Source organism: Siniperca chuatsi, linkage group LG11 (genome assembly GCF_020085105.1).
Source record: "Siniperca chuatsi isolate FFG_IHB_CAS linkage group LG11, ASM2008510v1, whole genome shotgun sequence".
NCBI classification, from domain to species: Eukaryota; Metazoa; Chordata; class Actinopteri; order Centrarchiformes; family Sinipercidae; genus Siniperca; species Siniperca chuatsi.
The window spans coordinates 21154242-21179088 of record NC_058052.1 but is presented as its reverse complement, the minus strand read 5'-3'; the positions used below and the strand labels follow the sequence as shown (position 1 = coordinate 21179088).

Below are 24847 nucleotides of genomic sequence, written 5' to 3'. Positions count from 1 at the left end.
AACAGAGCTCAGCTAAAGGCTTGGCACAAGGGGAGGCTACGGGGGGCACCTATTACGACACACACACACACGTACATGCTCATATGCACACACACACACACACACACTCACTAAAAACACTTAAACACTAGTACAACACATTAAACACGCATACATGACTGTGACAGATCCACTGGATACAGAAAACACACACACCTGTCCAACACTGCAACAGGAAGTGACAAGAACACAAGGCTGTCATGTGCAGTGATGATTGGCTTATTTGATAGGGCATTTATGTGTCTAGTTCAGACGCTGAATATGTTACCTATGCTGACATTTATCCTCTCTCCTCTTTACAAATATCTTCCTGTCACAAACAGTCCCCATATGACAGCAAACATCAGATACACACACAGAAATGACCAGCTAACTGTCTCCCCCTCTCCACTGCTCTCCCTCAACACTCAAACATTCTGGGCTTATAGTATTTACCAGCAGGGATGATAGGGGAAGTCTGTGGGAGATAATAGGGATGACTGAGAGGCTGAAAGGCTAGTAGCCATTCAGACAATGACAGCTGTAGTGAAGAAGGCTCTATTAGGCTTCATTAGGATGCTTGGCTCTTGATTGCACACACACAAAGATGCACACGGAAATGAGTCTGAGCTTAACTGCATCTATGGCTTTCATTGAAGGATTCCAAGCACTAAAACACGCAGAAAAGATTATTTATGCCTGTTTGTGTGTGTATGTATGGGCAAACCGGTCAGTCACTGTGACCCTTGCCTGCAACATGAACCCAACAAGTAACCCCACAGCCCAACAAGCCCTCTTACCAAAAGCCCTGCAATGTCAACAAGCTCTACCTAAACCCTCTCAAACACACATGCACACACCTCCTCTGATGCATTCTTAGTCACCCAACCCCAAGGGCCTGTATTGTGTCCAAAAATCCTGATCCCTAGCAGGAAACAAGGACTTCTAAAACCCCAAACAACGCCCGTACAAAGCTCTCTTACAATTACAAGCCCCCACTGTCAGCTAAAGAACCAGGAAGGTCGAAAGTTCAAAGTTCAAATAGTTCAAAGTGATCGAGACCAGTCTGAATTAGGCCCAATAATTCATTGACAACATATAACGAGTTACAAATGTAACTGCCATGACTTCTGGATGACCACCAGAGGGGGTGCTTTGTACTTGGATACCTCATCAAGTGCCAACACAGGTGAGTATCTACATCACCTGTCAACTGGCTGATGCACATGCCCTCTACAAAACACCTGGGTGCCCCCAGGTAGAGGTCTTCCAGGGTCCAAAATGTCGGACTCGAAATGTGGTCAACCCAAACAGACCTAAATAAAGAGAGAACACCAACGCCAGGAGCTGCATGATGTTTAATCAATTAACAAACAGCCATGGTCGAAAAGAGCAGCAATATAATAATAATGTCCTAAGAACAAATGTGAGGTCATAGAAACTAATTCCAAAAATAATTTGCTGATATGCTTCAAAGACTCATTTAAAGAAATAATTGAAAGTCATATTTTCACCTCCTGCACCAACAATAAAACATTCTCCAGCCAAGTGAGTGATAGATAGACAGAATATATGGCAATAATTTTCTAACCAATTCAATACCTGCGAATCAAATTCCAAAAGTTTTTTTTCATCTCATTCTTTTTTTTCTACATACACTACTGATTTACTAAAATATTTCCTCCCGCTGTGATTATGACATACCATGTGATCGGAGTTGATAGTGAGTATGCTCGGATCCCTTCGGATCCACTCGTGTATTAGACATATTGACACAGACCGAAGACCCAGCAGTAAATGGAAACCCCATACCCGACCCGATTAGACTGAGTATAATTTGGACCTGGTCCCACTTGAGTCCTGGGTGGCGCCCTGGTTCCTCAGAAGTCATTAAAGCATTCACTTGGTTTTGTCAATTTTACTGTTTTACTTTTATTTCTTTGTGTCCACTTAAGTATTTTCGTGACTGCATGCCCTGTGTTACAGTACAGACTGATATACACAATAAGAAATGGGCTGTAAATTATGCCATTATTCTCCATTAAATGTCAACCCAAATATATGGTTTCATTTGGGCTTGAATCTGCGTTAAAAAGATATAAAATGCAAATAAAATGTGGGCAGAAGTGCCCTAATGTCCCAGATATTCAAAACAGTATGTTGTCTGAGTCCTCTCTATGATATGATGTCATCTCTAAGATACACTCTCCATTTCCTAAAACATCTTCATTAAGATTCCTTGCCTACTCCTCTGTTCTTGAAATGAAACCATTGACTCTAGCTTATCGTCACCTTAAGAAACAACATATTGTTCACATACGTGCACAGCGGTGGGACAAACACAATAGCCGGGAGAGAGGGTCATGCTGAGAGGGGGTAGAGATTTTAAGCTGAGTCCACACATTTTGAAGGCAGTAGACTAATCCGGTCTACTATTCAGGAGGACAAGGACCCCTAGGATTTGGGCTTGTCCACACCTCAGGGGTGGGGGATTATCAAGATAGCAGGAACGGTAGAGAGGGTGTGATGGTGGGCGAAGTGAATATGTGTTTAATAGCAAGACTGTGTAGATTTTTTTCAAGCATAAGTGCGGTGGCTGTATATCTTTGTGAGAAGCACAGATAAGTAGGTATGTATGTGTGTATGTGTATTTAGAGGGGTTTCTCTCTGACTCCCACCCCCAAAAATATACCCCAGAGCTCTGACAGGGTCACCTCTGGGCCTTTCAGAGCCTCCTCTCAACCAATTCTAATTGATCTCACGCATTACTAGTCCCAAACATGGGATGGAGAACAGGAGGGAGATGGCTGGCTCATTGTCTGAGGAATGAGGTCCCTTTGCTAGTGGTTCTCCACTCCTTACACACACACACACACTCCACCTCTGGCATGCCCACCCACAATCTCCCCTTTCCCCCCTTTTCTCCTCTCCCCTCCTCTGTGCTCTCATCTCCGGCTGTGCTAATCCACTGGCCAAGTCAGGAACTCAGTTACCCATCTGGCCAAGCACGACTCCAGCTGGGAGAAGAGAAGGGTGGAGGGGTGGAAGGAAGAAAGAGGAGAAATGGTAAGAGGGGTAGATCGAGTAAGAGGGATAAGGGGGTATGCTGTTAGTAGTTTGGAGATGTGTGGTTAGAGGGACATCTTTATACTAGTTACTACTTTATATATACACTAAAGGAGGAAGAGGAAGAAGAACAAAGATAATGAGGTATCTGCAAATCACAAAGAACATAGTGAAGGCTGCCGGAGTGCCAAAAGGCAAAACACGATGATGCCTTCTTGTTCTCTCTCCAAATAAAAAAGAGTTGATCCTATTGTCTACTTGTAGAGAAAAGGGATTATCCATTCTAGCAAGTTGGAATGAGAGCTGTCACTGAGCTCTGTCATGACTTATATAGTCTGATCCCAGTGTGCAGTGAAGTAGCCCCTGGCCATGACCTTCCTCTCTGACCCTGACACCTGTGGAGCCATCTAGCTGGTTAACACTATCCCATGACCTTTCTCATAACCCATCACATGCCTGTGAAGATGGACCTTCATAATGACTTGAAAGGGGTAACATCTACGTATGTCTTCAGTGGAGCGGGTCTGTGAAGCTGAACCCATATTTATATTAACCATATTTTTATCACTGTATTAACACATATGTTGTTGCTGTTTCTAATGATCCTTGTCTTACTGTTGAAATAGTGTATACTGCTGAGGTGTAGTCAAAGACAAATTTACACATAGACATAGACATATACACATCACTAATTACCCAGAATATATTGGTAATGCAAGAAGTACACATGCAATGATAACTCTGAATGCTCACAAAAGCTTCACAGAATGAAGGTGAAATCAAGGCTCTTGTGTTTCAGGTGATGCTATTCCACTGCATATCATAGAGCATGTGCAAATCCCTGTTTGAGTCATGCTCTTTCCTTTATCCCAAACCATTCATCACTGTCGACTGAAGCAATAACAAGACTGCAGCCCACTTTCCCTCTTAAGGACATTTGAAGGTAGTTGGGAAGAATGAGTACATGATAAACCACTGTAGAAGCCACACAAGAGACATACTCCCATTCAAAGAGATGGAATCAAACCACCTGCATCAAACCATCAATCAAACACTAACAGCACACAGCATGAGGCTAACCCAAAGTTGTAGTGTGTGTGTGTGTGTGTGTGTGTGTGTGTGTGTGTGTGTGTGTGTGTGTGTGTGTGTGTGTGTGTGCATGTGTGTATAAAAGCCAGGGAGTAGTGCAAGTCTGTGACATAATCACATGCACACACCCACGCACTCACAAACATATTACAAATACAATGCCTTCAAGTAGTAAGATAAAGTATGTACTTACAGACATTACCAGTGTTGTCAAAACTGTTGAGCACTTCATTAACTCTAAGAGGCCCCAGGTTATCCCTGAGAGACACAAAAATATAGAGGATTATATTGTGTGAATATTAAATTTTCTTACACACAGTGAAACATGACAAAGAATCTTAATTACTATTTTAAACTTATGGCATTGTTCCAAAGGAAAAGTATCAAAAAGTGAGCACGGATTTGACGTGTGATGGATTTACAAAACTCAAAAGCTGAAATTAATGACTTGTAGAGGAAGAGTTTGGCTAAATCAAATTTGTAAAACATTTGTTACATTTGAATATATATTAAAATTATTTCTGCAAATCAATAACTATCTTTGTGGTAACTGTCTCTGAAAAAGTAAATTTTTTATACATCAAAGTTACATCCAACCATTAATTCAACAGCATTTTAATTACTATATTTCAACCTGTTGACATGCCTTAACAATATGATATGCAATGTGTTTTTTTCTAGAGTCACAACAAACCACAGATTCTAGATACTTTTAGGTCATCTCATCACCCATGCTCTTTTACCCTTGATGATAAAAGCAGCATGACACTGTATAAACCTGGAACTCAATACTGACTTTTACCCAAATAGTCTGATGTGCTGTGGTATCATGAAATAGCCCCTTGTGTGGCCACTGTCACCATGCTTTACCTGTGCCAGCATGAAACTAGAGCCTTATGTGCATCCATTCAAATGTGTGTACCTGAGTAAGGCACTGTACTCAGGAAAGTAGACACTTCTGTACTCCACCCACTGGTCATCTGAGGTATCACTAGGGTCTTGTGTCACAAGCCTTTTCCTGCTGAAAAGGTCAAACGCGGCAAACCTGCGAACAGACACCTGTTTGACCTCTGGACTGTCCACCTGCTTGTGACACAACGCCTGAGTCGGGAGTAGAAAGAAAGGGGAGTTAATGAATTTCAATTTCCACAAAAGATATTTCAATAAATTTTACATTTTTAATTTCTTAATGGACAAGTTTTGGTCTTTACTCGATGCAACAGTAAAAGTCATAAGTCCAACATTTGAATAAAAATGCCATCTTTTCCTGTGCTGAATTTAACCAAAAGTTGAATATACTGATATAAGTAAGTTTTGTTGAAAACAAAGTAAAAATTGCCCTGTATACTTCTTCTTCATCTTTTTAATCTTAACTGTTAAAACAGAGTTCATTAGATCATATAAGTTCTATCTATTCTTTCTATCTATCTATCTATCTATCTATCTATCTATCTATCTATCTATTTATTAATTCTGGTGGAATCCATACACATAGAGGTCATTACTGCGCCAGGAGGAAGAAGTGCAGAATGCAAGATGGCCCCATTGCTGGGAGCTTTTCTTGTCAGCCAAGTGTAACGTCTGCGTAATGACCATCTATGGGGAAAAGTAAAAGCCCTACTTTTACAGCTACTGCTCTTGTGTGCACAAGGTTCTTGTACATGCATAGCTCATCGGGTTCTGTGGCAAGAGAAGAGAGAGATTCCAACTGGTGAAAAAGTTACTGTAAGGCTGGAACCAAAATATTGTTATAAAATTACTTGTTGATAAAATTACAGAAGGTAAAGATTCAAGTTATACTCAAGATCAGAGTTCTAATTAAGATGTATGTCATACTGTAACAGACTGAAACAGGTATATAAATGTCATAATTGCTGGATTATCAAACTGTAATGATCTCTTCATACATTAGGCATGGAGAAAACGCTCCAAAATATTGCCTTTCTCCATTCACACTGCTTGGGCAAAGTTTAGTAAACAATAGCTTTGTAGCCAAAATTAGAGAGGAAACATGACGAGAAAGACAGGCTGCTTCGCTTTGCTCCCATCACCGTATTATTCCACAGTTATGAGGAAGACGGAGACACAAACTCTTAAGATGTCCAACAACACGTTTTATGTTGAACAGCTAACACATTTTGAAAATATGTTCGCGAAAATAGTCTAAAACCATAAGAGGGTTGTGCTTTCGCTTGTGGCTAACAATACCTGTCTCAGTAGGGTCCACCGGGCTCTTGCGACATCAGTAGTACCACAGGTCCCAACCCTGGAGGTATGGGAATTAGCTGCGCAGGTGTCTTCATTAATATTTTTCCTCAAAGACGAAGCCGGTTCGGTGGTTTCTGCTGTACCGGTGGGGTCCCTCTCCATTTTATCTTCGAAGTTGTGGGCAAAAATAAATCTGTAAACAAATGTGCTGGCTGTAGACCTGTCACAGTTATCGGAAGCAATGTCGGAATACAAAAATAAGGCTTTTTCTATAAACTACACCAACGCAGAAATTATGGCAGATATGGCTTGCCTGCAATCACCTGTTACACCCACAATGGATACATGCTACTTCCGTACACTTTTGGCATTCGAGGAATAGTAATAGAGTGTCGAAACAATCATACTCGACTTTCATTAACAAACTGGCAGCTCCACATGTCTGAAATTGATTATTTTAGTCTGGCATTGCCCGCTACGTCATCCACAGCGGGCTTTGTTTAGGAAATCATGCACGTGCACAGAACAATTTGCTCGCTGCTGTTAACGGTTAACCATCGGCAGAATGGTTGATTTAAATAATGAAACAACAAATATTACAGGATTAAATGCAATGCTTATTCGTTATGAAACGTGTAAGCGTTTACTGTGGTGATGACCGACAGTAACTTTACCTGACAGTGCTAAAAACCACTTAGCGGCTATCATCTGTTAATTAACGTCGTAATGGCCGTTCTCTTGTCTCTGCTGTTTTCATCTGCTCGTCTAGTTACACCATCTCGGTTACGACTTTGGGAGCTCTCCGTTTGCAAACGGAAAACATGGCTCTCCTTGTCCGTCCAACGTTGTTACACGCCGGTAAGGGTGTTAAGTTAACGTTAATGATGCTGTTTTTACTCACCTTAGGCTTGGTGTAAGATTGCTGACTGTTATCTCGTCGGTAACGTCATGTCGTTCATTATTCAAAACGGTGTCTTTTCACCAGACTGACAAAACTAGACACTGATAAGGGCATGGGGCTGAATCTGAGCCCCTTTGGATGTGGCTCACCGCACTACAGGAGACAAGCTACACGGAATGGACACATAAACACCTGTACAGTATTATTAATGCCCAGTTTTCATTTATGTGTCCACTATGAAGACTGCAGGCAAGATTCCAATAATTATTTCCAAAGACTCAAATTAAGTTAAAATTTAAAATCATTTGAAGACATCAGATCGTCAATTAGTCACCATGTTTGCTGAACTGAAAGTACATCATGACACCACTGTACCAAATCACCACTTTGTCAATCCTTACAACCTATAAAAGACTTTAAGACATAATGTCACCAGGGAAGAATTTAGGACTCTTGCAATCATTGTGGTGAATTTAGAGGTAGAAAAAAAGCCACTGTTAAGTAGTCTGGTTGTAACAAAAGCATGTTTAACATAAGCAAGTTCATACTATTTACTCCCACATTAAACTACATTTGCTTACACTTTGAGAAATGAGCCATGTCACTTTATATTGCAAAAATGCAAACCTCTGCAGTTATAGTTCTGTTTTTGACATTGCCAAAATAACTGTGAAATTGCAGCTTTACACCAGTTCACTGAGTGGTTTACAGACTACAATCCTCTTATTTAGATGTTCAGTGTGTTGCCCCAGTGAGTCTTGCACAGGATGAAAGAATATTGATTGTAACAGCAGTAGCCCTTGCAATTGGAGCTTATGGTTACAGTCTTATAAAGTCTTTCCATAATTTATAAAGTTGTTTTATTTCAGGACACTTCAAACTCATCAGTTGATCGTCTCAGCTCTGGACTTGAGAGGTACAAGGACTTGCAGGAGTATTTCAACAGGAGACTGAAGGCAACATACCACAGGTTCTCCAACATACCTGATCACACAGTGGTAAGGCCTGCCTTCTGCTATGGGTTTGAACCATTTCATTATGATTTTGAATATTACCTCAGGAGGGCTCGTGGATAAAACATTTGATATAACATATGATTACAAAAATGTGTAAAATAAATAACAGTTACATATCAGTCCCCTGCCTACCTGATACGTAAGGATAGCAACCGAGTTTTATATCATGATCCTTCCCCTTGTGTTAAGGACAGCAACATTCACCCTTGTGGTGTCATGAACACAGGGTGTGCATTGCTTTATGGGATGAGTAGGATTTGGAAGACTCAAATTACAATTCACTGTGATTTGTCTTGACACAGGTCTGTGGACATCACCATGTGTATTTCATTGAAGGTGATGGCATCTACAGAATGGACAAGAGACAAAGTAAGCATAAAACATGAATGTGGCTTGACAACTAATGTTAACAACTCTGAAAGCCAGAAATTTGGGAACAGAGACCTGTGATGAAATTGCATTCTAAAGACTGGAGTTAATCCATAGACATGTAATAGAAAAACATGTTAAAGGGGAATGGAGCAAAACCAAAAAGAAGATTGAGAAGTTAAATTGCAGTACCTTTTTCTTATATAACCCTATTCCCATGTCTGCATCTATAACTCTTTATGCGATCCATTATTAGAAATAGCAGCACTCCTGCTTTTGTGAATGACTCAGTTTCCTTTCCCGTTTGTAGGTGAGCCGGAGCCAGAGCAGGTGCTAAATCTAGGACAAGTCTCTGGACAGGAGGAGATAGAACTTGATAATGAAGAGAGGAAGCAGAGGTTTCAGTGGACTGTACAGAGAATACGTCTGTCCCCACAGGAAAAGCATCTTGCTGCTACACTAAAAGCAAATCACAGAGAAGAGCTGAGGTGAAAATAATAGAACAGAATTAATCATACAAAATATCCTTTATTTGGCGGCAACATTTATTTTTTCTTTAATTGTCAAATTTAAAACTGTTACAGTTATTGAATTAATAAATGGATGGTTGTCCTGTGAAAATCCAGGTGTGTGGTTGTGAGGCTTGGAAAGAGAAATTCCTCTCCTCTGGATCCCCAACACGTTGATTTCACACTGGACAAAGTCTTCAGCTTTGGTACGTTTTAAATAGTTTGCACTTAAAAATATTTCAATAGAGATAATAGTGCACTGGCTAAAATAAAAGGATATTTTTGTGTATGTCTGTGTCCACATGGGTGAAGAGTGGGCCACAGATGAGGTCCTGTTTTACACAACTCTGGAGGGTCTACGCTGCAGCAGAGTGTTTCGTCTGGACCTGACCTCCAGCGGAAGCAGGATAACCTCTGTGTATGAGGAAAGACATCCTGAGTAAGTGTAACTAATGTGACATCTAAGCTGATGCTTCCACACCATCTCTAATTGAAACGCTGACATCTCCCCAGTGTGTTTGTGGAGGTTGCCCTTTCCAGAGACCGACAGATCCTGAGCATCAACTGCAACAGCAGGACCAGTTCAGAGGTGCTGCTCATTGATATAACATCCCATTTAGAGCCTTTCCTGGTTCAGCCAGGCCAACAGGACCTCCTGTACCATGTGGAGCACTGGAGAAGCTGGCTGATTATACTGGCTAGTACAGGGCCTGGACAGGAGTATCAGGTAAAGTTTGTACAATAAATATGTAAACACACAGTGTTTATAGGGTGCATATATTTCACAGAAATACAATGTGGAAACAGTGTTTACAGTTATAATTCCACCATATCACCAGAGAAACCTGCATATATGTTTTGTCTTCTGGAGACATTATGGTGAGTAACGCAAACACAAATGCTCTGCCCATATCACACATGTAACCACTGGACACCTGTTTCACTTCTGCTTTGTGCTCAGGCTGAGGTTTGGTTGGTTAGTTGATCATGCAGGATGACAGTGTTGCATATACTGTATATACACACAGACATGTACATACAGGATACATACAGTATTGTTCAAAATAATAGCAGTACAATGTGACTAACCAGAATAATCAAGGTTTTTAGTATATTTTTTATTGCTACGTGGCAAACAAGTTACCAGTAGGTTCAGTAGATTCTCAGAAAACAAATGAGACCCAGCATTCATGATATGCACGCTCTTAAGGCTGTGCAATTGGGGTATTAGTTGAATTAGTTGAAAGGGGTGTGTTCAAAAAAATAGCAGTGTGGCATTCAATCACTGAGGTCATCAATTTTGTGAAGAAACAGGTGTGAATCAGGTGGCCCCTATTTAAGGATGAAGCCAACACTTGTTGAACATGCATTTGAAAGCTGAGGAAAATGGGTCGTTCAAGACATTGTTCAGAAGAACAGCGTACTTTGATTAAAAAGTTGATTGGAGAGGGGAAAACCTATAAAGAGGTGCAAAAATGATAGGCTGTTCAGCTAAAATGATCTCCAATGCCTTAAAATGGAGAGCAAAACCAGAGAGACGTGGAAGAAAACGGAAGACAACCATCAAAATGGATAGAAGAATAACCAGAATGGCAAAGGCTCAGCCAATGATCACCTCCAGGATGATCAAAGACAGTCTGGAGTTACCTGTAAGTACTGTGACAGTTAGAAGACGTCTGTGTGAAGCTAATCTATTTTCAAGAATCCCCGCAAAGTCCCTCTGTTAAAAAAAAAAAAAGGCATGTGCAGAAGAGGTTACAATTTGCCAAAGAACACATCAACTGGCCTAAAGAGAAATGGAGGAACATTTTGTGGACTGATGAGAGCAAAATAGTTCTTTTTGGGTCCAAGGGCCACAGGCAGTTTGTGAGACGACCCCCAAACTCTGAATTCAAGCCACAGTACACAGTGAAGACAGTGAAGCATGGAGGTGCAAGCATCATGATATGGGCATGTTTCTCCTACTATGGTGTTGGGCCTATTTATCGCATACCAGGGATCATGGATCAGTTTGCATATGTTAAAATACTTGAAGAGGTCATGTTGCCCTATGCTGAAGAGGACATGCCCTTGAAATGGTTGTTTCAACAAGACAATGACTCAAAACACACTAGTAAACGGGCAAAGTCTTGGTTCCAAACCAACAAAATTAATGTTATGGAGTGGCCAGCCCAATCTCCAGACCTTAATCCAATTGAGAACTTGTGGGGTGATATCAAAAATGCTGTTTCTGAAGCAAAACCAAGAAATGTGAATGAATTGTGGAATGTTGTTAAAGAATCATGGAGTGGAATAACAGCTGAGAGGTGCCACAAGTTGGTTGACTCCATGCCACACAGATGTCAAGCAGTTTTAAAAAACTGTGGTCATACAACTAAATATTAGTTTAGTGATTCACAGGATTGCTAAATCCCAGAAAAATTTTTTTTTTGTACAAAATAGTTTTGAGTTTGTACAGTCAAAGGTAGACACTGCTATTTTTTTGAACACACCCCTTTCAACTAATACCCCAATTGCACAGCCTTAAGAGCGTGCATATCATGAATGCTGGGTCTTGTTTGTTTTCTGAGAATCTACTGAACCTACTGGTAACTTGTTTGCCACGTAGCAATAAAAAATATACTAAAAACCTTGATTATTCTGGTTAGTCACATTGTACTGCTATTATTTTGAACAATACTGTACCTACTGTTGCTGATTCCTCTTTGTCTTGAAATGTTCTCAGAAAACTACAAAATTTCAGAAGTTGAAAATTTTTTAAAAAGGTTTCTGTACTTTGGCACCCTGTAATTTGTCCTTTTTACTGTTTTGACCGGAAGTAGTTGATCCCTATTAGCAATTTGATTCTGCTGTGGTAACTGCTGTGGAGTATTATATTTGGAAGAAGATAAACATGCAGATAAATATTTTATGTTTTAATTTCAAAATGTATTTTTTATTTTCTCAAGCGAGGGGATTTATTCTTCTGTATGCTCACTAGGTAGTGCAGGCCCCTCTCTCAGAGCCATCCATGGTCTCCTGGGTGCCTTTGTTTGCCCCTGGCCCTGGCACTGCAGTCAAAGACATGGATGTGGTCGGAGACCACTGTGTGCTTGTTGCAAGAAAACCAGCCGGTGAACTTGTTCTGATTGTGGTCCCGCTGACCCATCCCAAAGAAGTATACACTGTACAGGTCAGTGTGACAGAAAACTATATGAATAATTTTTTCTTTCTTTGCATCTCTTCTTCTGCTTGCTATCAGTCATGTAACTTGCTTCTTTACCATTTTGCTGTTAATTTGCTTTATATTTTTTATAGTCTTTATTGTCTGAGAGGGAGATTTGTTGTCATAGCCAATACATATTCCACACAGAAACATACAGATATACACAATACATGAAATATACACTTAGTCACATCTTCACGTATACATATCTTGCTTGTATGTATTATTCTCTTCTACCCTTATATTTCTACACTCCCAAGCTCCCCTCCTGGGCCTGTGCCATCAAAACCAAGAAACCAGACATCGCAGACCAACGCAGTGTGTTAGAGTTCTTGATTTCATCTCCAGTCCGCTCCCCGGTGCCCTACTGTCTATACCCCGAGGATGGGCTACTTTTATCAGGCACCGAAGATGGGTCCTCCACAGAGAACCGGGGCAATTATACCACCACACGTTTGGAGACCCCCAACCAAGTGAGAACACTTGACATATAAAAATGACGCATGCACACACACTCAAACAGTATCAGCAGGGAGGGAAGCATTTTGTATTGATAAAGCAGAAGACCTCAATAGTACACACTCTGTCATGCATTTCTACATACACTCATAAACCTAACACATAGAAGGGCAAGTGATGACATTTGCAAAACTAATTTCTAAGACTAGTTTAAAGATCATTTAACACTTAGTAACATCTACCCCTTACAATCTCCAGAGCAGTCTCTCTGCCTCTCCTCTGTAGGATGGTACCTTGGTGCCAGTGACACTGTTTCATACAGTACCTATGGAAGGTTTGAGACAGACACCACTACTGGTCCATGTCTACGGAGCTTATGGCAGAGATCTCAACATGGAGTTCTGCCCAGAAAAAAGGCTGCTGCTGGAGCAGGGCTGGGCTCTGGCTTACTGCCACATCAGGTAAGTCAAGTCGATGTTGTGCAGCAGGAAATTGCTGGAAAATGTTTGTGAGGGCTGATTAAGTCTGGAATTCAAACTCGTGTGTTGAAGTGAATCGGTGTTCTTTACACCTCCTAGAGGTGGAGGAGAGCGGGGTCTGTCCTGGCAAAGACAAGCTCGTGTGGAGGGGAAGCAGAGAGGAGTGGATGACCTCCAAGCCTGTCTCCATCACCTTTTCTCTTTAGGAGTCTCCTCTCCGTCACTCACTGCTCTTACAGCCTGCAGTGCTGGGGCTGTGCCAGTGGGAGCGCTGTGCAACAGACACCCACACATGATGCGGGCTGTCACGCTGCAGGTAAGATAAATCATTGTTAAATCATTGGAGATTTGTGTGCATCTTGGAGTGTTCTTCCTCAAGGGCACTTTAACAGAGCAGACATTAGCTGATATGTAAGGGTTAAATACAGATTGAAGGACAGTCTCCCTACTCGTTACACCACAGTGCCTCACCATAAGAGAGGACTTAAAACACACACAGATCCAAAACCATCTGTTTTCCTCTGTTCAGGCTCCTTTCCTAGATGTGTTGGGAACTATGGAGGATCCCAGTCTGCCTCTAACTTTGGAGGATAGAGAAGAATGGGGTGACCCAGTAGGAAACCCAAAACACAGACTCACCATCTCCTCCTACTGTCCCCTTCACAACATTACTCCTCAGGTATGGAGAGGAAGACCGTGAAAGGAAAAATGTAGCTCAGGTTTTTTGCGCATTTGCTTTAGAAAAAGGTGTTTTCACTTGCACTAATGTATTCCTTTATTCAGTTTGCTGTGTACTTTAAATGTTTCTCATTTTTACTGAACAAAGGATGCATTTTGGCATGTGATTTTTCAGGTTAAGATTGTATTATGAGGTTAACATGTAGTTTAGTTTTACTCTAATTAAGTTTGGCCTGTAATGTAAATTGACCTGTTCTGGTAGGTAGCAGACAGTTCATGTTGAAAACCCATTTTAAATTCCCATGGGTCCACATTTTGGTCCAGAGCCAGTGTTTGAATAGCACTGGCTGGATTAGTGGTTTTCAGGCTCTCTCTAAAAACAAATAAGTTGACATCTGTCCAACACAGGACCAGGAGCTCTCCTTGTTTAGTCACGTCCCACTGATAGCTAATTTATACTGAGAAATGTACCGAAAGCCTTAGAAATGTTGATTTAGGGGACAGCGAGGGTCATTAATATTTACTAACTTTTGCTAAGCACTATAATGAAAACTACTGTAGGTTAACCATCTTTTTGTGTGTGTGTGTGTATGTGCGTTTGTGATTGTGTGAGCTAGTGCTACCCCTCGATTCTGCTGACGGCCTACAGCGGTGATGCCAGGGTTCCTCTGGCAGGCGTCCTCAAATACAATGAGCAGCTAAAGAACGCCATTCATACACACTTCAGCATGAAGCCAAAGTCTGGTACGTGCACACATACACTCTCACACTTGCTATCACAACAGCTTAATCACTTGTTGATCGTGTAGATGCATATGTGTTCAGTCATGCTTGCTATTGTATAAATGTGTGTGTTTGTGTACATCTTTCTGTGTGTGCATTCCAGCATGGATTTTCCACTTGTTCCACAATATTTTGGGTGTAATTTCTGCATCACCAGAGGTTTTAATAGTTCAGGGTCAGCTCCCAATAGTAGTGTCAGTGTGCATGTCTGGAGTGCAGTAACAGACATATGGCTGTCAGCATTTGAAGTTCATGACCAAACCATAGCATAGGTCACCTTGTAGTATAGCGTGTGTGTGTCAGCTAATTGCTCTCATTTTCCCCTAGACAGGCTCTTTCTCCCTCTCACTTATAATCTGCCTTCACCACACTGGTGGTACTCCTCTTTACACCCCTCTCTCTCTCTCTCTCTTTCTAGCACTGCCTCCATTCTTCTTGTTTCAAATGCACACATTATCTCTCTCTTTCACCCTTTCTCACTTTTCTGTTGTTCATACACACATACACCAGGCAGCTTAAGTGGCTTGTGTATGTGTGTATATGTCTCCCTAATCTGTCTCTCTCTGTTCTCTGGAGGCTTTGATAAAGTGCTGATGGCATAGACATATGCAGGCGGGTGGGCAGGCCCATTAGCATGGTAAAGAGATAGTGTATCAGAGCAAGAGATTAGACGCCACAGACTGGGAGCTGTCAAGGTCAAGACCACACTTGTGAAACAGCCAGTACCACAGAGACAGGGAGGGGGGATAATATGGAGGGGTTTGAGAAGAGGGAGGGCAATATCAGATGGGAGCACGGATGAGTGAAAGGAGAGTAAAGACAGAGTCAGGAGAGAGGGAGAGAGAATATGTGGGGCAACTGGACAGAGAGAGATGCGGAGCAGAGAAAGCGGGAATACAATAAGATAAGAGAAATGTCTGAGAGGAAGTTTTAAACATTAGTGCTGTTCTTCTCCACCATTCTGCTTTTGACCTCTATCTCTGTCTTCTCTTTCTTTTAGAATGTGAGCCAGCACCAAACATAGTTCTGAATATCCAACCTGGAGTAAATCACCTCGGACCAGAAGACTTTGAAGTGATGCTGGAGGAGGTAATGCATTCTCCTGCAAGACTGAGGGTCTTAAAGTGATTTGTAACTCTGTAAAAGTATTATTTCCTACATTTTTAAAGTCAAGCTTTTTAAATGTGTGCTTCCAAATACATCTACAAGCAAGGCAAATTAGACACAAGTAGCTCTATTTGATTTAATTTTCTCAATAAATAATTTTGCTTGTTGACACAGGAAGCCCTCAAGCTAGCATTCCTATACACAGAGCTGGGCCTGGACCCTCCTCGGCCTCCACCCAAGAGGAAGAGATAACAAGGCTATCAGGAAGCAGTCAGGAATCAAACAACGACCCAAACATCTACCATTACGGCCACGACAACTAGGATGACACAATTGTGCCCAAATCTTTAACAATACCAGAGGAAGATAAGACAACATCATCAGTGAATGTATCTGCAGTGGTCCTCTTTATTAAATGGCATAAATCTCTTACAGATGAGACAGCAAAGAAGAATCTTAATGATTTGATTGCTACTGTGAAACTGTAAAAACTGAATACCATTGTCCATTCATATTAGCATGTATAAAGTATGTCCATGGCCCTTAAATAGCAGGCCTTCTCAGAGACGTAGCACTGTCCCGGGTGGTTGGGATTAAACCGAGTGTTGGTGGAGTACTGAACCACCAAACCCTCCCCTGCTTCTGTCAGAATACGAGACCTTTGCAACACCTTGCCATCATTGACTCGGTTTGTGCTCATTAGCACCTTCAACTGGTCTGGTAACTCTCGAATAGAGGAGAGATCTGTGATGACTGATTCTTTACCAAAGTTAAGCACCATGAGATAAGCTCGGTCAAGCCCGTCCAGCTCTCTGAGGTAAGAGAAGACATTGGCATCGGCGTGGACGTAGCAGAACCACCCACGGTGAAGGGGGAGCTCTGACTGACGCAGGGTGTTCAGGAAACGGTACTGAGCCAGAACAGATCCTTCATCTTTCTTCTGAACCTAGAAGAGAAAGAATGGTAAGAGGATATATGATCTAAAATAAGATAAACTTGAGCAAGCTTTGGCCAGATGTTTCTCCAGAGTTGAACAGTACTAAAAGAGTTCTGTACCTCCACATTGACACTTCTGTAGTCAGGGTGCACAGGTAACCAGGTGATGTTGGTTTTGTTGTTAAAGCCTGCATTCATGTCACCACTCCACTGCATTGGAGACCGCTGAGGGTCCCGACTGGCACTCTGCAGTGAAAGAATAGGAATCATTTTGGCACTTCAGCTTTTTCCGATAATGAACAGTTTGACAATTCATGTATATGGACACATTTTAATGAATGTACTCTCAGTTGCCAGTTTCTTAGGCACACAAAGATAACACTGATGCAGTGTAAAATACAACAAACCTGCTATGAATCTTAAATTCATGAAAGTTAAATTGTTACGTTTTTGTTGAAATTGTTATACAGAGCTGTTGATTTAACTTTTTGGCCTTTTTCAAGGCTGTATTTTGTGGTGCATTTGAAGACATTTATGTCACTTGTATAAACACATTTTATCCTGTTTTGTAATGTCATCAATTAAACAGATTTTTTTTTATGCAACTACTGCACTTGGCAGAGATGTACTGACTGTATTGTATTTGCCAGCCGGGTCCTGTATCTGGCTTTCTGTGACATTAATGTTCTCCATGCCAATCTCTTCGCCATAGTAGGTGGTGGGCGTGCCTGGAAGGGTCAGCAGCAGCATGTTGATGACACGAATATAGGTCTGACCAGCACTGGAGGCTATTCGAGGCTTGTCATGGTTCCCAACCTGATAATAGTGGAGGTAGGAGAAATACAGGAGAAGGTGGAGAGGTGAGTGAGATAAGCTGGGAAGGAAGAAGGCAGGGTGAAATTGATGGATTGGGGGTCAGTGTTGCCGTTTGTGTTTTTGTGAGACTACCACCATGAAATGTCTTTGGAAGGTAGATTACTTGGCGTTATCCCCATACGGCACTCTTGTTTTTATGTGACTGTGACTCACCACCCAGTTGGGCCATTGTCCACTGGGCATGTTGGCCATCCACAGGTGGACCAGATGTTGAACCCAGAAGCCGCTGGTGTTCTGAGACAGGTCCATCAGGTAAAAGTTAAAGGGGAAGTCACTTTCTTTGACCAGTGGGGTGCCATAGTACATCATGGTCTTGTCCATCTCGTGGTAATCATATGACTCTGTCACCATGAACCTGGAGTGGAGCAAGAACTTATGATAACATGCAAACTGATCCTCAGCCATACATTGTCAATGTGAAGGAAATTCTTGTGAGCTGGTCAACTCTATTGATGAAGATGGATTCTGTAAACTCAAGATGTCTTACACAGCATTGTTTAATGAAGCTTAGCCAAGGAAACTGGTATAGAGTAGAACAAAGAAGCAAAGGTATCACCGAGTCTGAAGAGTACTTCACGGCGGGGAGTATTTAATCCTATCCTAGACCTACAAGATTCACTATCTGCCCAAATAAGGCTATTCTTCACCCAACTATATATGTGTGGAGATTCTATTGGGTATTGGATCCAAAACAAGGACCTGCATATGCATACCAAAGTTAAACTAAGTCACGTATGTCATGTACAGCACACTCGGAGACAACAACTAGACTGTTTGGTCTAAGCAGAGAACAGCTCCTGCGACCTTGGCCTCCCTGTGTGACGGAGACAGCTCAGCCTTATCAACTATGGCTCTGAAATAGACAGGTCATGACTTTCTGCTTTTTGGTTTGCAAGTGACCTGTACGCTATTAACTTTTACCATCATAGGGAACATAAGGTAATTCCTTCACAGTCAAAATTCAAGAAGACTCAGCATATGAGTTTCATACTTGTGAACTCTGCTGAACTCTTTTACACAAGCCATACTATGTGAAACTCATTTAAACTTATTGGCCTTTTTAATAAAAGGATTTATTAATCCCACACTAAAATAGAAATGTGTATCAGAAAAGGTTCTAGTCCTGTAGAAAGGACAAATATTTTTATTCAGGGTTTTATATTAATATTGCACATCTTAATATTATCTCGGATCTTAATTATGTCTTGGTATTATATGTCAAGTTAACTTTATCAACATATTCATAGACAGTAGTGACACAGTTATGTTGGACAAGCATACACAAATTATTAATAAAGGATTTGACACAAGTGTGATGCAATTTGCAAGTTGCTGTTTAAAATCAATGCATAAGAAATAAAATGATGAATGAGTTATGTGAAGTTTATGGCATCATCATCATATGTAGTAGGTAAATTAGGTAGGAAAGAGCATTACCAGTTCCAACTTGGACAATAGCATAATTGTATTGTTATAGCTCCCATACCTGTATCTGCCAGGCTCACGGCTGTAGATGTCCATCTCAGCCCTCCAGTCCCTCAGCAGGTCATGCAAGCCCAGCTGACTGGTGGTGTAGTCATGGTAGAGGTCCCACTCTGAAGTTACAGACTCCTGGAGTGTTATGAATATAAAGAAATATGAGGTAATGTAGCTATTATGGGATTTCTGGCCTATTGGATTAGTAGCCTAAGTGTTAGTCAGGTTTTGCATTTGGTTAAGGTAGGGTACTAAAGCTTCCAGCCTGAGATCATCAACTATAATGAATTAAGAGAGCTCAACGGTATTTTCCTTTGCCCACTGGGAGTTAGGAGACCTTGGGTGTAAATGTCTTTCTTTGTCAGGCCAAAGCACGTGGTCCAGTCACAGGCCAGGTAGTCGGAAAATAAGCAGAAACCAGATACAGAGAGAGTAGAGGCCAAGTGATAACAGACTTTGGGGTTCAATAATCAAGGAGTACGGTTGTGTGTAAGGAATGTTTTTTGTAAAGTTTTGTGCTAATTTTATTGGTACATTGGTTGTAAAAAACAAAAACAAAAAAGAAAACACAAACTCCACAAAGAAAGGACCAGACCATGAATCTATTCACAGACTTAATTACTGAGGCAGCAGCACTAACCATGGAGCTGACATGCTGCCACATGAGTAAGCCATTCAGCCAACAGCCAGTAAAGCACATAGTTTGTCTGAGTTTAAAGCTACAAGTGCCATTAACCACTAAAGCAATAATGATCACACAGATAGTTGCTCAGTTATGATTGGCTGAATCATACTCAAGGCTATGGTTAAATTCTCAATGTTCCACCTCTCAGTCAACAGTAAGTAGACGAGTCAGTCTAAGTACTATAAAGTTATTCTGCAGTGGTAAATAAATCCCAATGACTTGCTAATCCACCAAAATATGTCTCTACTAATCTTTCCTCTGTGAGAAATAACTTCAGTCTCCATGGAACAAAAACTCTTTCTTAGTGAGCTTAATTCTGCGTGAATCATGAACGCTTCAGATTCCAAGAACAGCATTTTATCAAGAAGGGCACTAAATGAACCTGACATTTAAGCCAGAGATAAATGATGAAAGATACATCATGTACAGTGTGAACTCTCCCACTCAGCTGTTGATTATGTTTGTTCTACCAGCTACACTGGAAAATATTGCTTTAGTGGAGCTGCTTCTGCCCACAATGCTGCTTTTATCCCTCAGATCATTAAAATCTGGACTCTGATATGTCACACATTATATAATTCAACAAAATAAAAGCATAAATATATCACTGAATGTTACAGCAGAGATTGTTAACTAAACTGAACTTTGATCTCATGAGCTCAGAGAAAGAAGAGCTGTCAGGTGAATAGATAAGAGCAATAGCAAAAGTTATTTTTGTGCAGTTTGCACCCAAAAACATTAGAAACCTAGAAATACCTTACTGAACAGACCTTCTGAATATTGTTTACTTGTTGTTATTATTGAAAAATAAACATGACAAGCCAGACCTAACGACTTGTGACCATCTCAACAAAACAAATGAGGACTAATGATACAATCGTTTTTATTTTACCCAGAATATTAAACGATGAAATAAATAAATAAATGCATAGATTTTCTTAAGGTCAATTTATCTGATATGATAACTACAACTTTATAGGATTGAAGAATTGAATTCTTCAGCAGCCCCCTTAGATGTCAGTCAATGAAATTAAATGTGATGGGAGCTGAAGCTTTGCCTTACATGAGGTTAAATGTGTTTGGTAGCAGAGTGTTACACCTGCTCTGCCATTCGATATGGATCCATTTCAACTGGCAGATCAGACAGACCTTACCATCTTTGGTGGCCGTGTCGAGGACAAACAGCTGCTAGAACTAAGCCAGTGGACATTGCTGCCTGTCACAACCAGTGCCCATTAGAGATGAGCAATGGTACCAAATGAGGTTAGACGTTATGGAGGTGCAAAGAGCTAACACTCACTGGGGGTTTGTTTGGGTCCACTTGTGGTTCATCCCTCAAGTGTGCAGCCTCCAGGATGTGCTTCACTGCATCCATCCGGAAGCCATCCACTCCCTTCCCCAGCCAGAAATGAATAATATCCTAAAAAAAAATATAAGGCCAAACTCCTTAGTGCTAAAGTATTATTTGATTATTGTTAAATTGTTGTGTTTTACATTCATTTCAACAAGCCCTTCAACTAAAACAAAAAACTATTGAGTACAAACATGCACAATATACACAGTCTGTCATTCCTTCTGTTGTACTTTGTGTAGCAGCAGTTAAAGACACACACAAGGGTTAACTCATTTAAGTTAATGTGTAATCAGTTGGCCATCACACATTATTGCTACAGACTACACAGGATTGTGGATACCTCAACAATCATGGGAGAGTGGAGAAGACAAAAGAGATAAGGACAACACTGACAAAGATTTTAGTATGTGATACAATAAGCGAGTCACCGAAAAACAAACGCTTTTAGAAATGAAAACGTGAGAATGAGCAGTGTGTGGTCATGTAATCTTACAATAATCTCTTTGCGGACATGTGGGTTCCTGAAGTTCAGGTCTGGTTGCTCCTTAAGGAACTGGTGCAGGTAGCATTGTCCTCTAACTTCATCATAAGTCCATGACGAGTTCCCAAACACACTCACCTGAGAGAAAGGAGGAGGGAAACAGAGAAAAAGAAGATTAGGAAGTGTTATTTAATGCAAAGCATCAGTGAAGGTTCAGTGAAAATAAAGCCAGACAAACAGACACCAGATAGAGAAGACCAGTACAAGTACCGACCCAATTATTAGGTCTCGGTGCAGTAGCATTGCAGTCAGTCCAGACATAGTAATCCTTGTAGTGAGGATCTCTAGTCCGGCTCAGGTTGAACCAGCGGTGCTGGTCACTGGTATGATTGGGAATGAAATCCATGATCAGCTTTAAACCTGGTGGAAACGGAGAGAGATTAGTATGAGTCAACGACATGTACCCTGCCACCGAGCCAACCCTGCTACCCCCAAAACAAGACGTGACGATCCACCATCACTTCTCCCACCATGAAAGTACACACCTTTGTTGTGCATTTCAGCCAGAAGCTCTTCAAAGTCATGCATGGTTCCAAAGAGCGGGTCGATGGCCCGGAAATCTTCCACGTCATAGCCGAAGTCCTTCATGGGTGAGCGGTAGAAAGGACTGATCCAAACTGACTTGATGTTCAGGTACTGGAAGTGATCCAGCTGCTTCTGAATTCCTGCCAGACCAAAAACACCACAATGATGAATACTGGATACTGCAGTAACTGGTCCCAATAACAAGTCAGAAAACCTGTATTAATACTGATGCTGTCGACAGTAGAATTAACATGTATTTGGGTCATATGGTGCTATAAATCGTACTAGTAAAAAACATTATGTGGAAAGGGATCTGGAATTAAAAATCTCAGAGCTTTCCTTAAATAATGAAAAAAAACATTATGTACCATCATACTATACGATAGCATTTTATAGTAAGTTTTGTGCAGTTTTCTAAAAACAGAGCCTAACTTTTTGCTCATGAAGTCAAGCTAAATGCAATTAATGTATTTACAATACCTCATTAAAATATTGGTACCAATACTTCTAAAAAGAAAGCCTTTATAAAAGGTTTATAAGTTGTAACCAATGTCTCTATTAATGGTTAAATAAAGTCAATGATTTACTTTAGTTATAAGCCAGTGAGTAGCTTTTGGGTTGACAGGTTGTGAAAAATCCCTCTGGCTGTTGTTTATCCTTTCTAATAGTTAAAAAAAATCAGTAATAAATGTTGGTAATTTATTAATAAATGCTTGTGGGTTTCACACTTTACAATAAGCCATCAGGTCTAGATTTATAAATGTTAATACACTGTTAATAAATGGATTTTGGTCCAGATACTCTGCAGGTTTTTCCAGAAGGTCAGCGTGGTCCATTAGAGTGCATATCTGATGAACTAAAGAACTATTTAAAAAGATAAATAATGTGTCCCGATGGAGGAGGATAAACATCATTAAGGGATTTTTCACAACCTGGCAACCCTAAAGTTATTCTTATTAGATGAAAAAAGCCATAGGCTACAAGTTACAAACCCTCTATAAAAGGGTGACTTGTTAGAAAGAAATACCAATTTTTGTAAGGTTTTTATTTTTAATCTAAAGTGGGCGATATTTAAGAGCTGCTAAATATAATAGCCTACATAATGAATTATCTGTTGCTATGGGAATTATCAGGGGAGCTCTTTGGTGCTGGGCTGAACTCAGGACCCAGATCTGGACAGGGGCCCTGTTACATGCCACAGACTACATTTATTGTGTTGAGGTGTTGTTAGAAGGAATCCGTTAAAACTGTTAAAATTATCATAGGGAACTGGAAAACATATAGAAAACTATGTTTAATGAAAACACTTTATGGCCTCCTTAGTGTTCTTTATCAGAGCACGCAGCAGGGTCAGGGGCATCTTACCTTTGAGGTCCCCGACTCCATCTCCGTCGGAGTCTCTGAAGGACCGGGGGTAAACCTGGTACACCGGCGAGGCCTGCCACCAGCTCAGGCACCGCGGCGACAGCGCAATCACCGTGACGGTGACCGCCACCAGCGCCAGGGTGCAGGCCACCGTCAGCCAGAACAGAATCTCTCGGGGCACTCGGTACCGGGCCTGAGAGGAGTACAGCAGCAACACCTCCTTGGGCATCCCGGCGTACGGTTTGAGCTGCGTGTACTCCTCAGCCGCGTCAGGGTCTAGCTTCACCGCGGCGGAGTCCTGCTTCTCCCCGGGGATGGCGTTGATGGTGTCCGCCGCTGACCCACCGCCTTCTACATCCTGATAGCCCGGGTTTCTGGTGCACTCACTCAGCTCCAGACTACCGCTTTCTTTTTTTAAACTCATCTGATTTAGATTTATAAAAAAATAAAAATAAAAAGAAGAGGAAGAAAACCTGAAAACAAACCGTGCTGGTTTAGCTCTTCTTCAGAAGACCGAGTGACTCAAAGAGTGAACATGAAGTAGCCTAATCTAACTGCAGAGGGTCAGAGTACACACACACTCCTCTCTTCTCTATTTCTCACACACGCATTCAGAGCTGTGCCACCTGAGGAATGTGGGAAACTATCCCACATTCCCCCAGTCCCCTTAGTTTCCCTAGAGAGTTGGATGGGAATGCTAAGAGATTAGCATTTCTTGTTGCGGTGTTGGCTGGGAGAAGTATTTATGCCCTTTACTTATTTCAATAAAAGTAGCAGCACTACAGTGTAAAAATAGTGCAGAATGGACCTATTTATAGTGATAGATTGTAGTATTGGATGATCCATTATCACCAGTGCATTGATGTGTAAGCTGCTGTTGTGGCTGGTTAAGGTGCAGCTATAAATCATTTAGGCCTACTTTTGGGCATTTTGTCAGTGCCTCATATTTTTCAAGCTCATTAAATGTTTTCTATGAAAAATCTTAATCAACAAAGTAACTAGCAACTATAGCTGTAAATGTAAAATGGGAATAATTAATGATATAAAGTATAAAATGTCCTATACTCAAGTAAAGTACAAGTACCTTAAAACTGTACTGAAGTACAGTACATGAGTAAGCTTACTTTCCACCACTAGCTGGGACATTTACTGTATATATCTGCTCCATCAGCTCCGCACCGTAATGATGTTTGGATCCAGGC

At 41.1% G+C, this 24847-nt stretch overlaps 3 protein-coding genes across 6 annotated transcripts in view; 1 reads left to right on the top strand and 2 right to left on the bottom strand.

Moving 5' to 3' along the window:
• camkmt (calmodulin-lysine N-methyltransferase) overlaps positions 1 to 7508 on the bottom strand; it is a 116889-nt gene extending 109381 nt beyond the window's left edge. The window contains exons 1-4 of one of the 4 annotated variants that reach the window (XM_044213394.1): positions 7283 to 7508; positions 6382 to 6574; positions 5096 to 5274; positions 4367 to 4431 (exon numbers count right to left, since the gene is read on the bottom strand). In XM_044213394.1, the coding sequence (XP_044069329.1) occupies positions 4367 to 4431; positions 5096 to 5274; positions 6382 to 6543 (406 nt within the window). In that variant the 5' untranslated portion in view covers positions 6544 to 6574; positions 7283 to 7508. Of the gene's footprint in view, positions 1 to 4366; positions 4432 to 5095; positions 5275 to 6381; positions 6829 to 7282 lie in introns of those variants that run through there. The other 3 variants (XM_044213392.1, XM_044213391.1, XM_044213393.1) reach the window with 3 other exon arrangements.
• prepl (prolyl endopeptidase like) lies at positions 6907 to 16203 on the top strand. Its single transcript, XM_044213385.1, has 15 exons — positions 6907 to 7239; positions 8152 to 8280; positions 8601 to 8667; positions 8978 to 9155; positions 9294 to 9382; positions 9489 to 9615; positions 9690 to 9903; positions 12157 to 12348; positions 12642 to 12854; positions 13126 to 13301; positions 13419 to 13635; positions 13849 to 13998; positions 14615 to 14741; positions 15781 to 15869; positions 16062 to 16203. The coding sequence occupies exons 1-15, from the start codon at positions 7108 to 7110 to the stop codon at positions 16137 to 16139; spliced, it is 2178 nt and encodes a 725-aa protein (XP_044069320.1). The 5' UTR covers positions 6907 to 7107; the 3' UTR covers positions 16140 to 16203.
• Positions 16204 to 16275: 72 nt separating this feature from the next.
• Positions 16276 to 24771, bottom strand: slc3a1 (solute carrier family 3 member 1). Its single transcript, XM_044213386.1, has 10 exons — positions 23646 to 24771; positions 22241 to 22420; positions 21970 to 22115; positions 21708 to 21833; positions 21161 to 21280; positions 19186 to 19310; positions 17853 to 18054; positions 17457 to 17639; positions 16944 to 17069; positions 16276 to 16833 (listed from the first exon to the last, which is right to left on the bottom strand). The coding sequence occupies exons 1-10, from the start codon at positions 24067 to 24069 to the stop codon at positions 16402 to 16404; spliced, it is 2064 nt and encodes a 687-aa protein (XP_044069321.1). The 5' UTR covers positions 24070 to 24771; the 3' UTR covers positions 16276 to 16401.
• Between the last annotated feature and the right edge of the window lie 76 nt (positions 24772 to 24847).

What these genes read in the sequence shown, in the direction of transcription:
- prepl (XM_044213385.1), top strand. Translation starts at nt 7,108, where the DNA reads ATGGCCGTTCTCTTGTCTCTGCTGTTTTCATCTGCTCGTCTAGTTACA. An exon ending in GGCCTGGACAGGAGTATCAG is followed by an intron (nt 9,904 to 12,156) that starts GTAAAGTTTGTA and finishes TATGCTCACTAG; the next exon opens with GTAGTGCAGGCCCCTCTCTC. An exon ending in GTTTGGAGACCCCCAACCAA is followed by an intron (nt 12,855 to 13,125) that starts GTGAGAACACTT and finishes TCTCCTCTGTAG; the next exon opens with GATGGTACCTTGGTGCCAGT.
- slc3a1 (XM_044213386.1), bottom strand. Translation starts at nt 24,069, where the DNA reads ATGAGTTTAAAAAAAGAAAGCGGTAGTCTGGAGCTGAGTGAGTGCACC. An exon ending in CGGCTGGCAAATACAATACA is followed by an intron (nt 17,070 to 17,456) that starts GTCAGTACATCT and finishes CTTTCACTGCAG; the next exon opens with AGTGCCAGTCGGGACCCTCA. An exon ending in ACAGAAGTGTCAATGTGGAG is followed by an intron (nt 16,834 to 16,943) that starts GTACAGAACTCT and finishes TTTCTCTTCTAG; the next exon opens with GTTCAGAAGAAAGATGAAGG.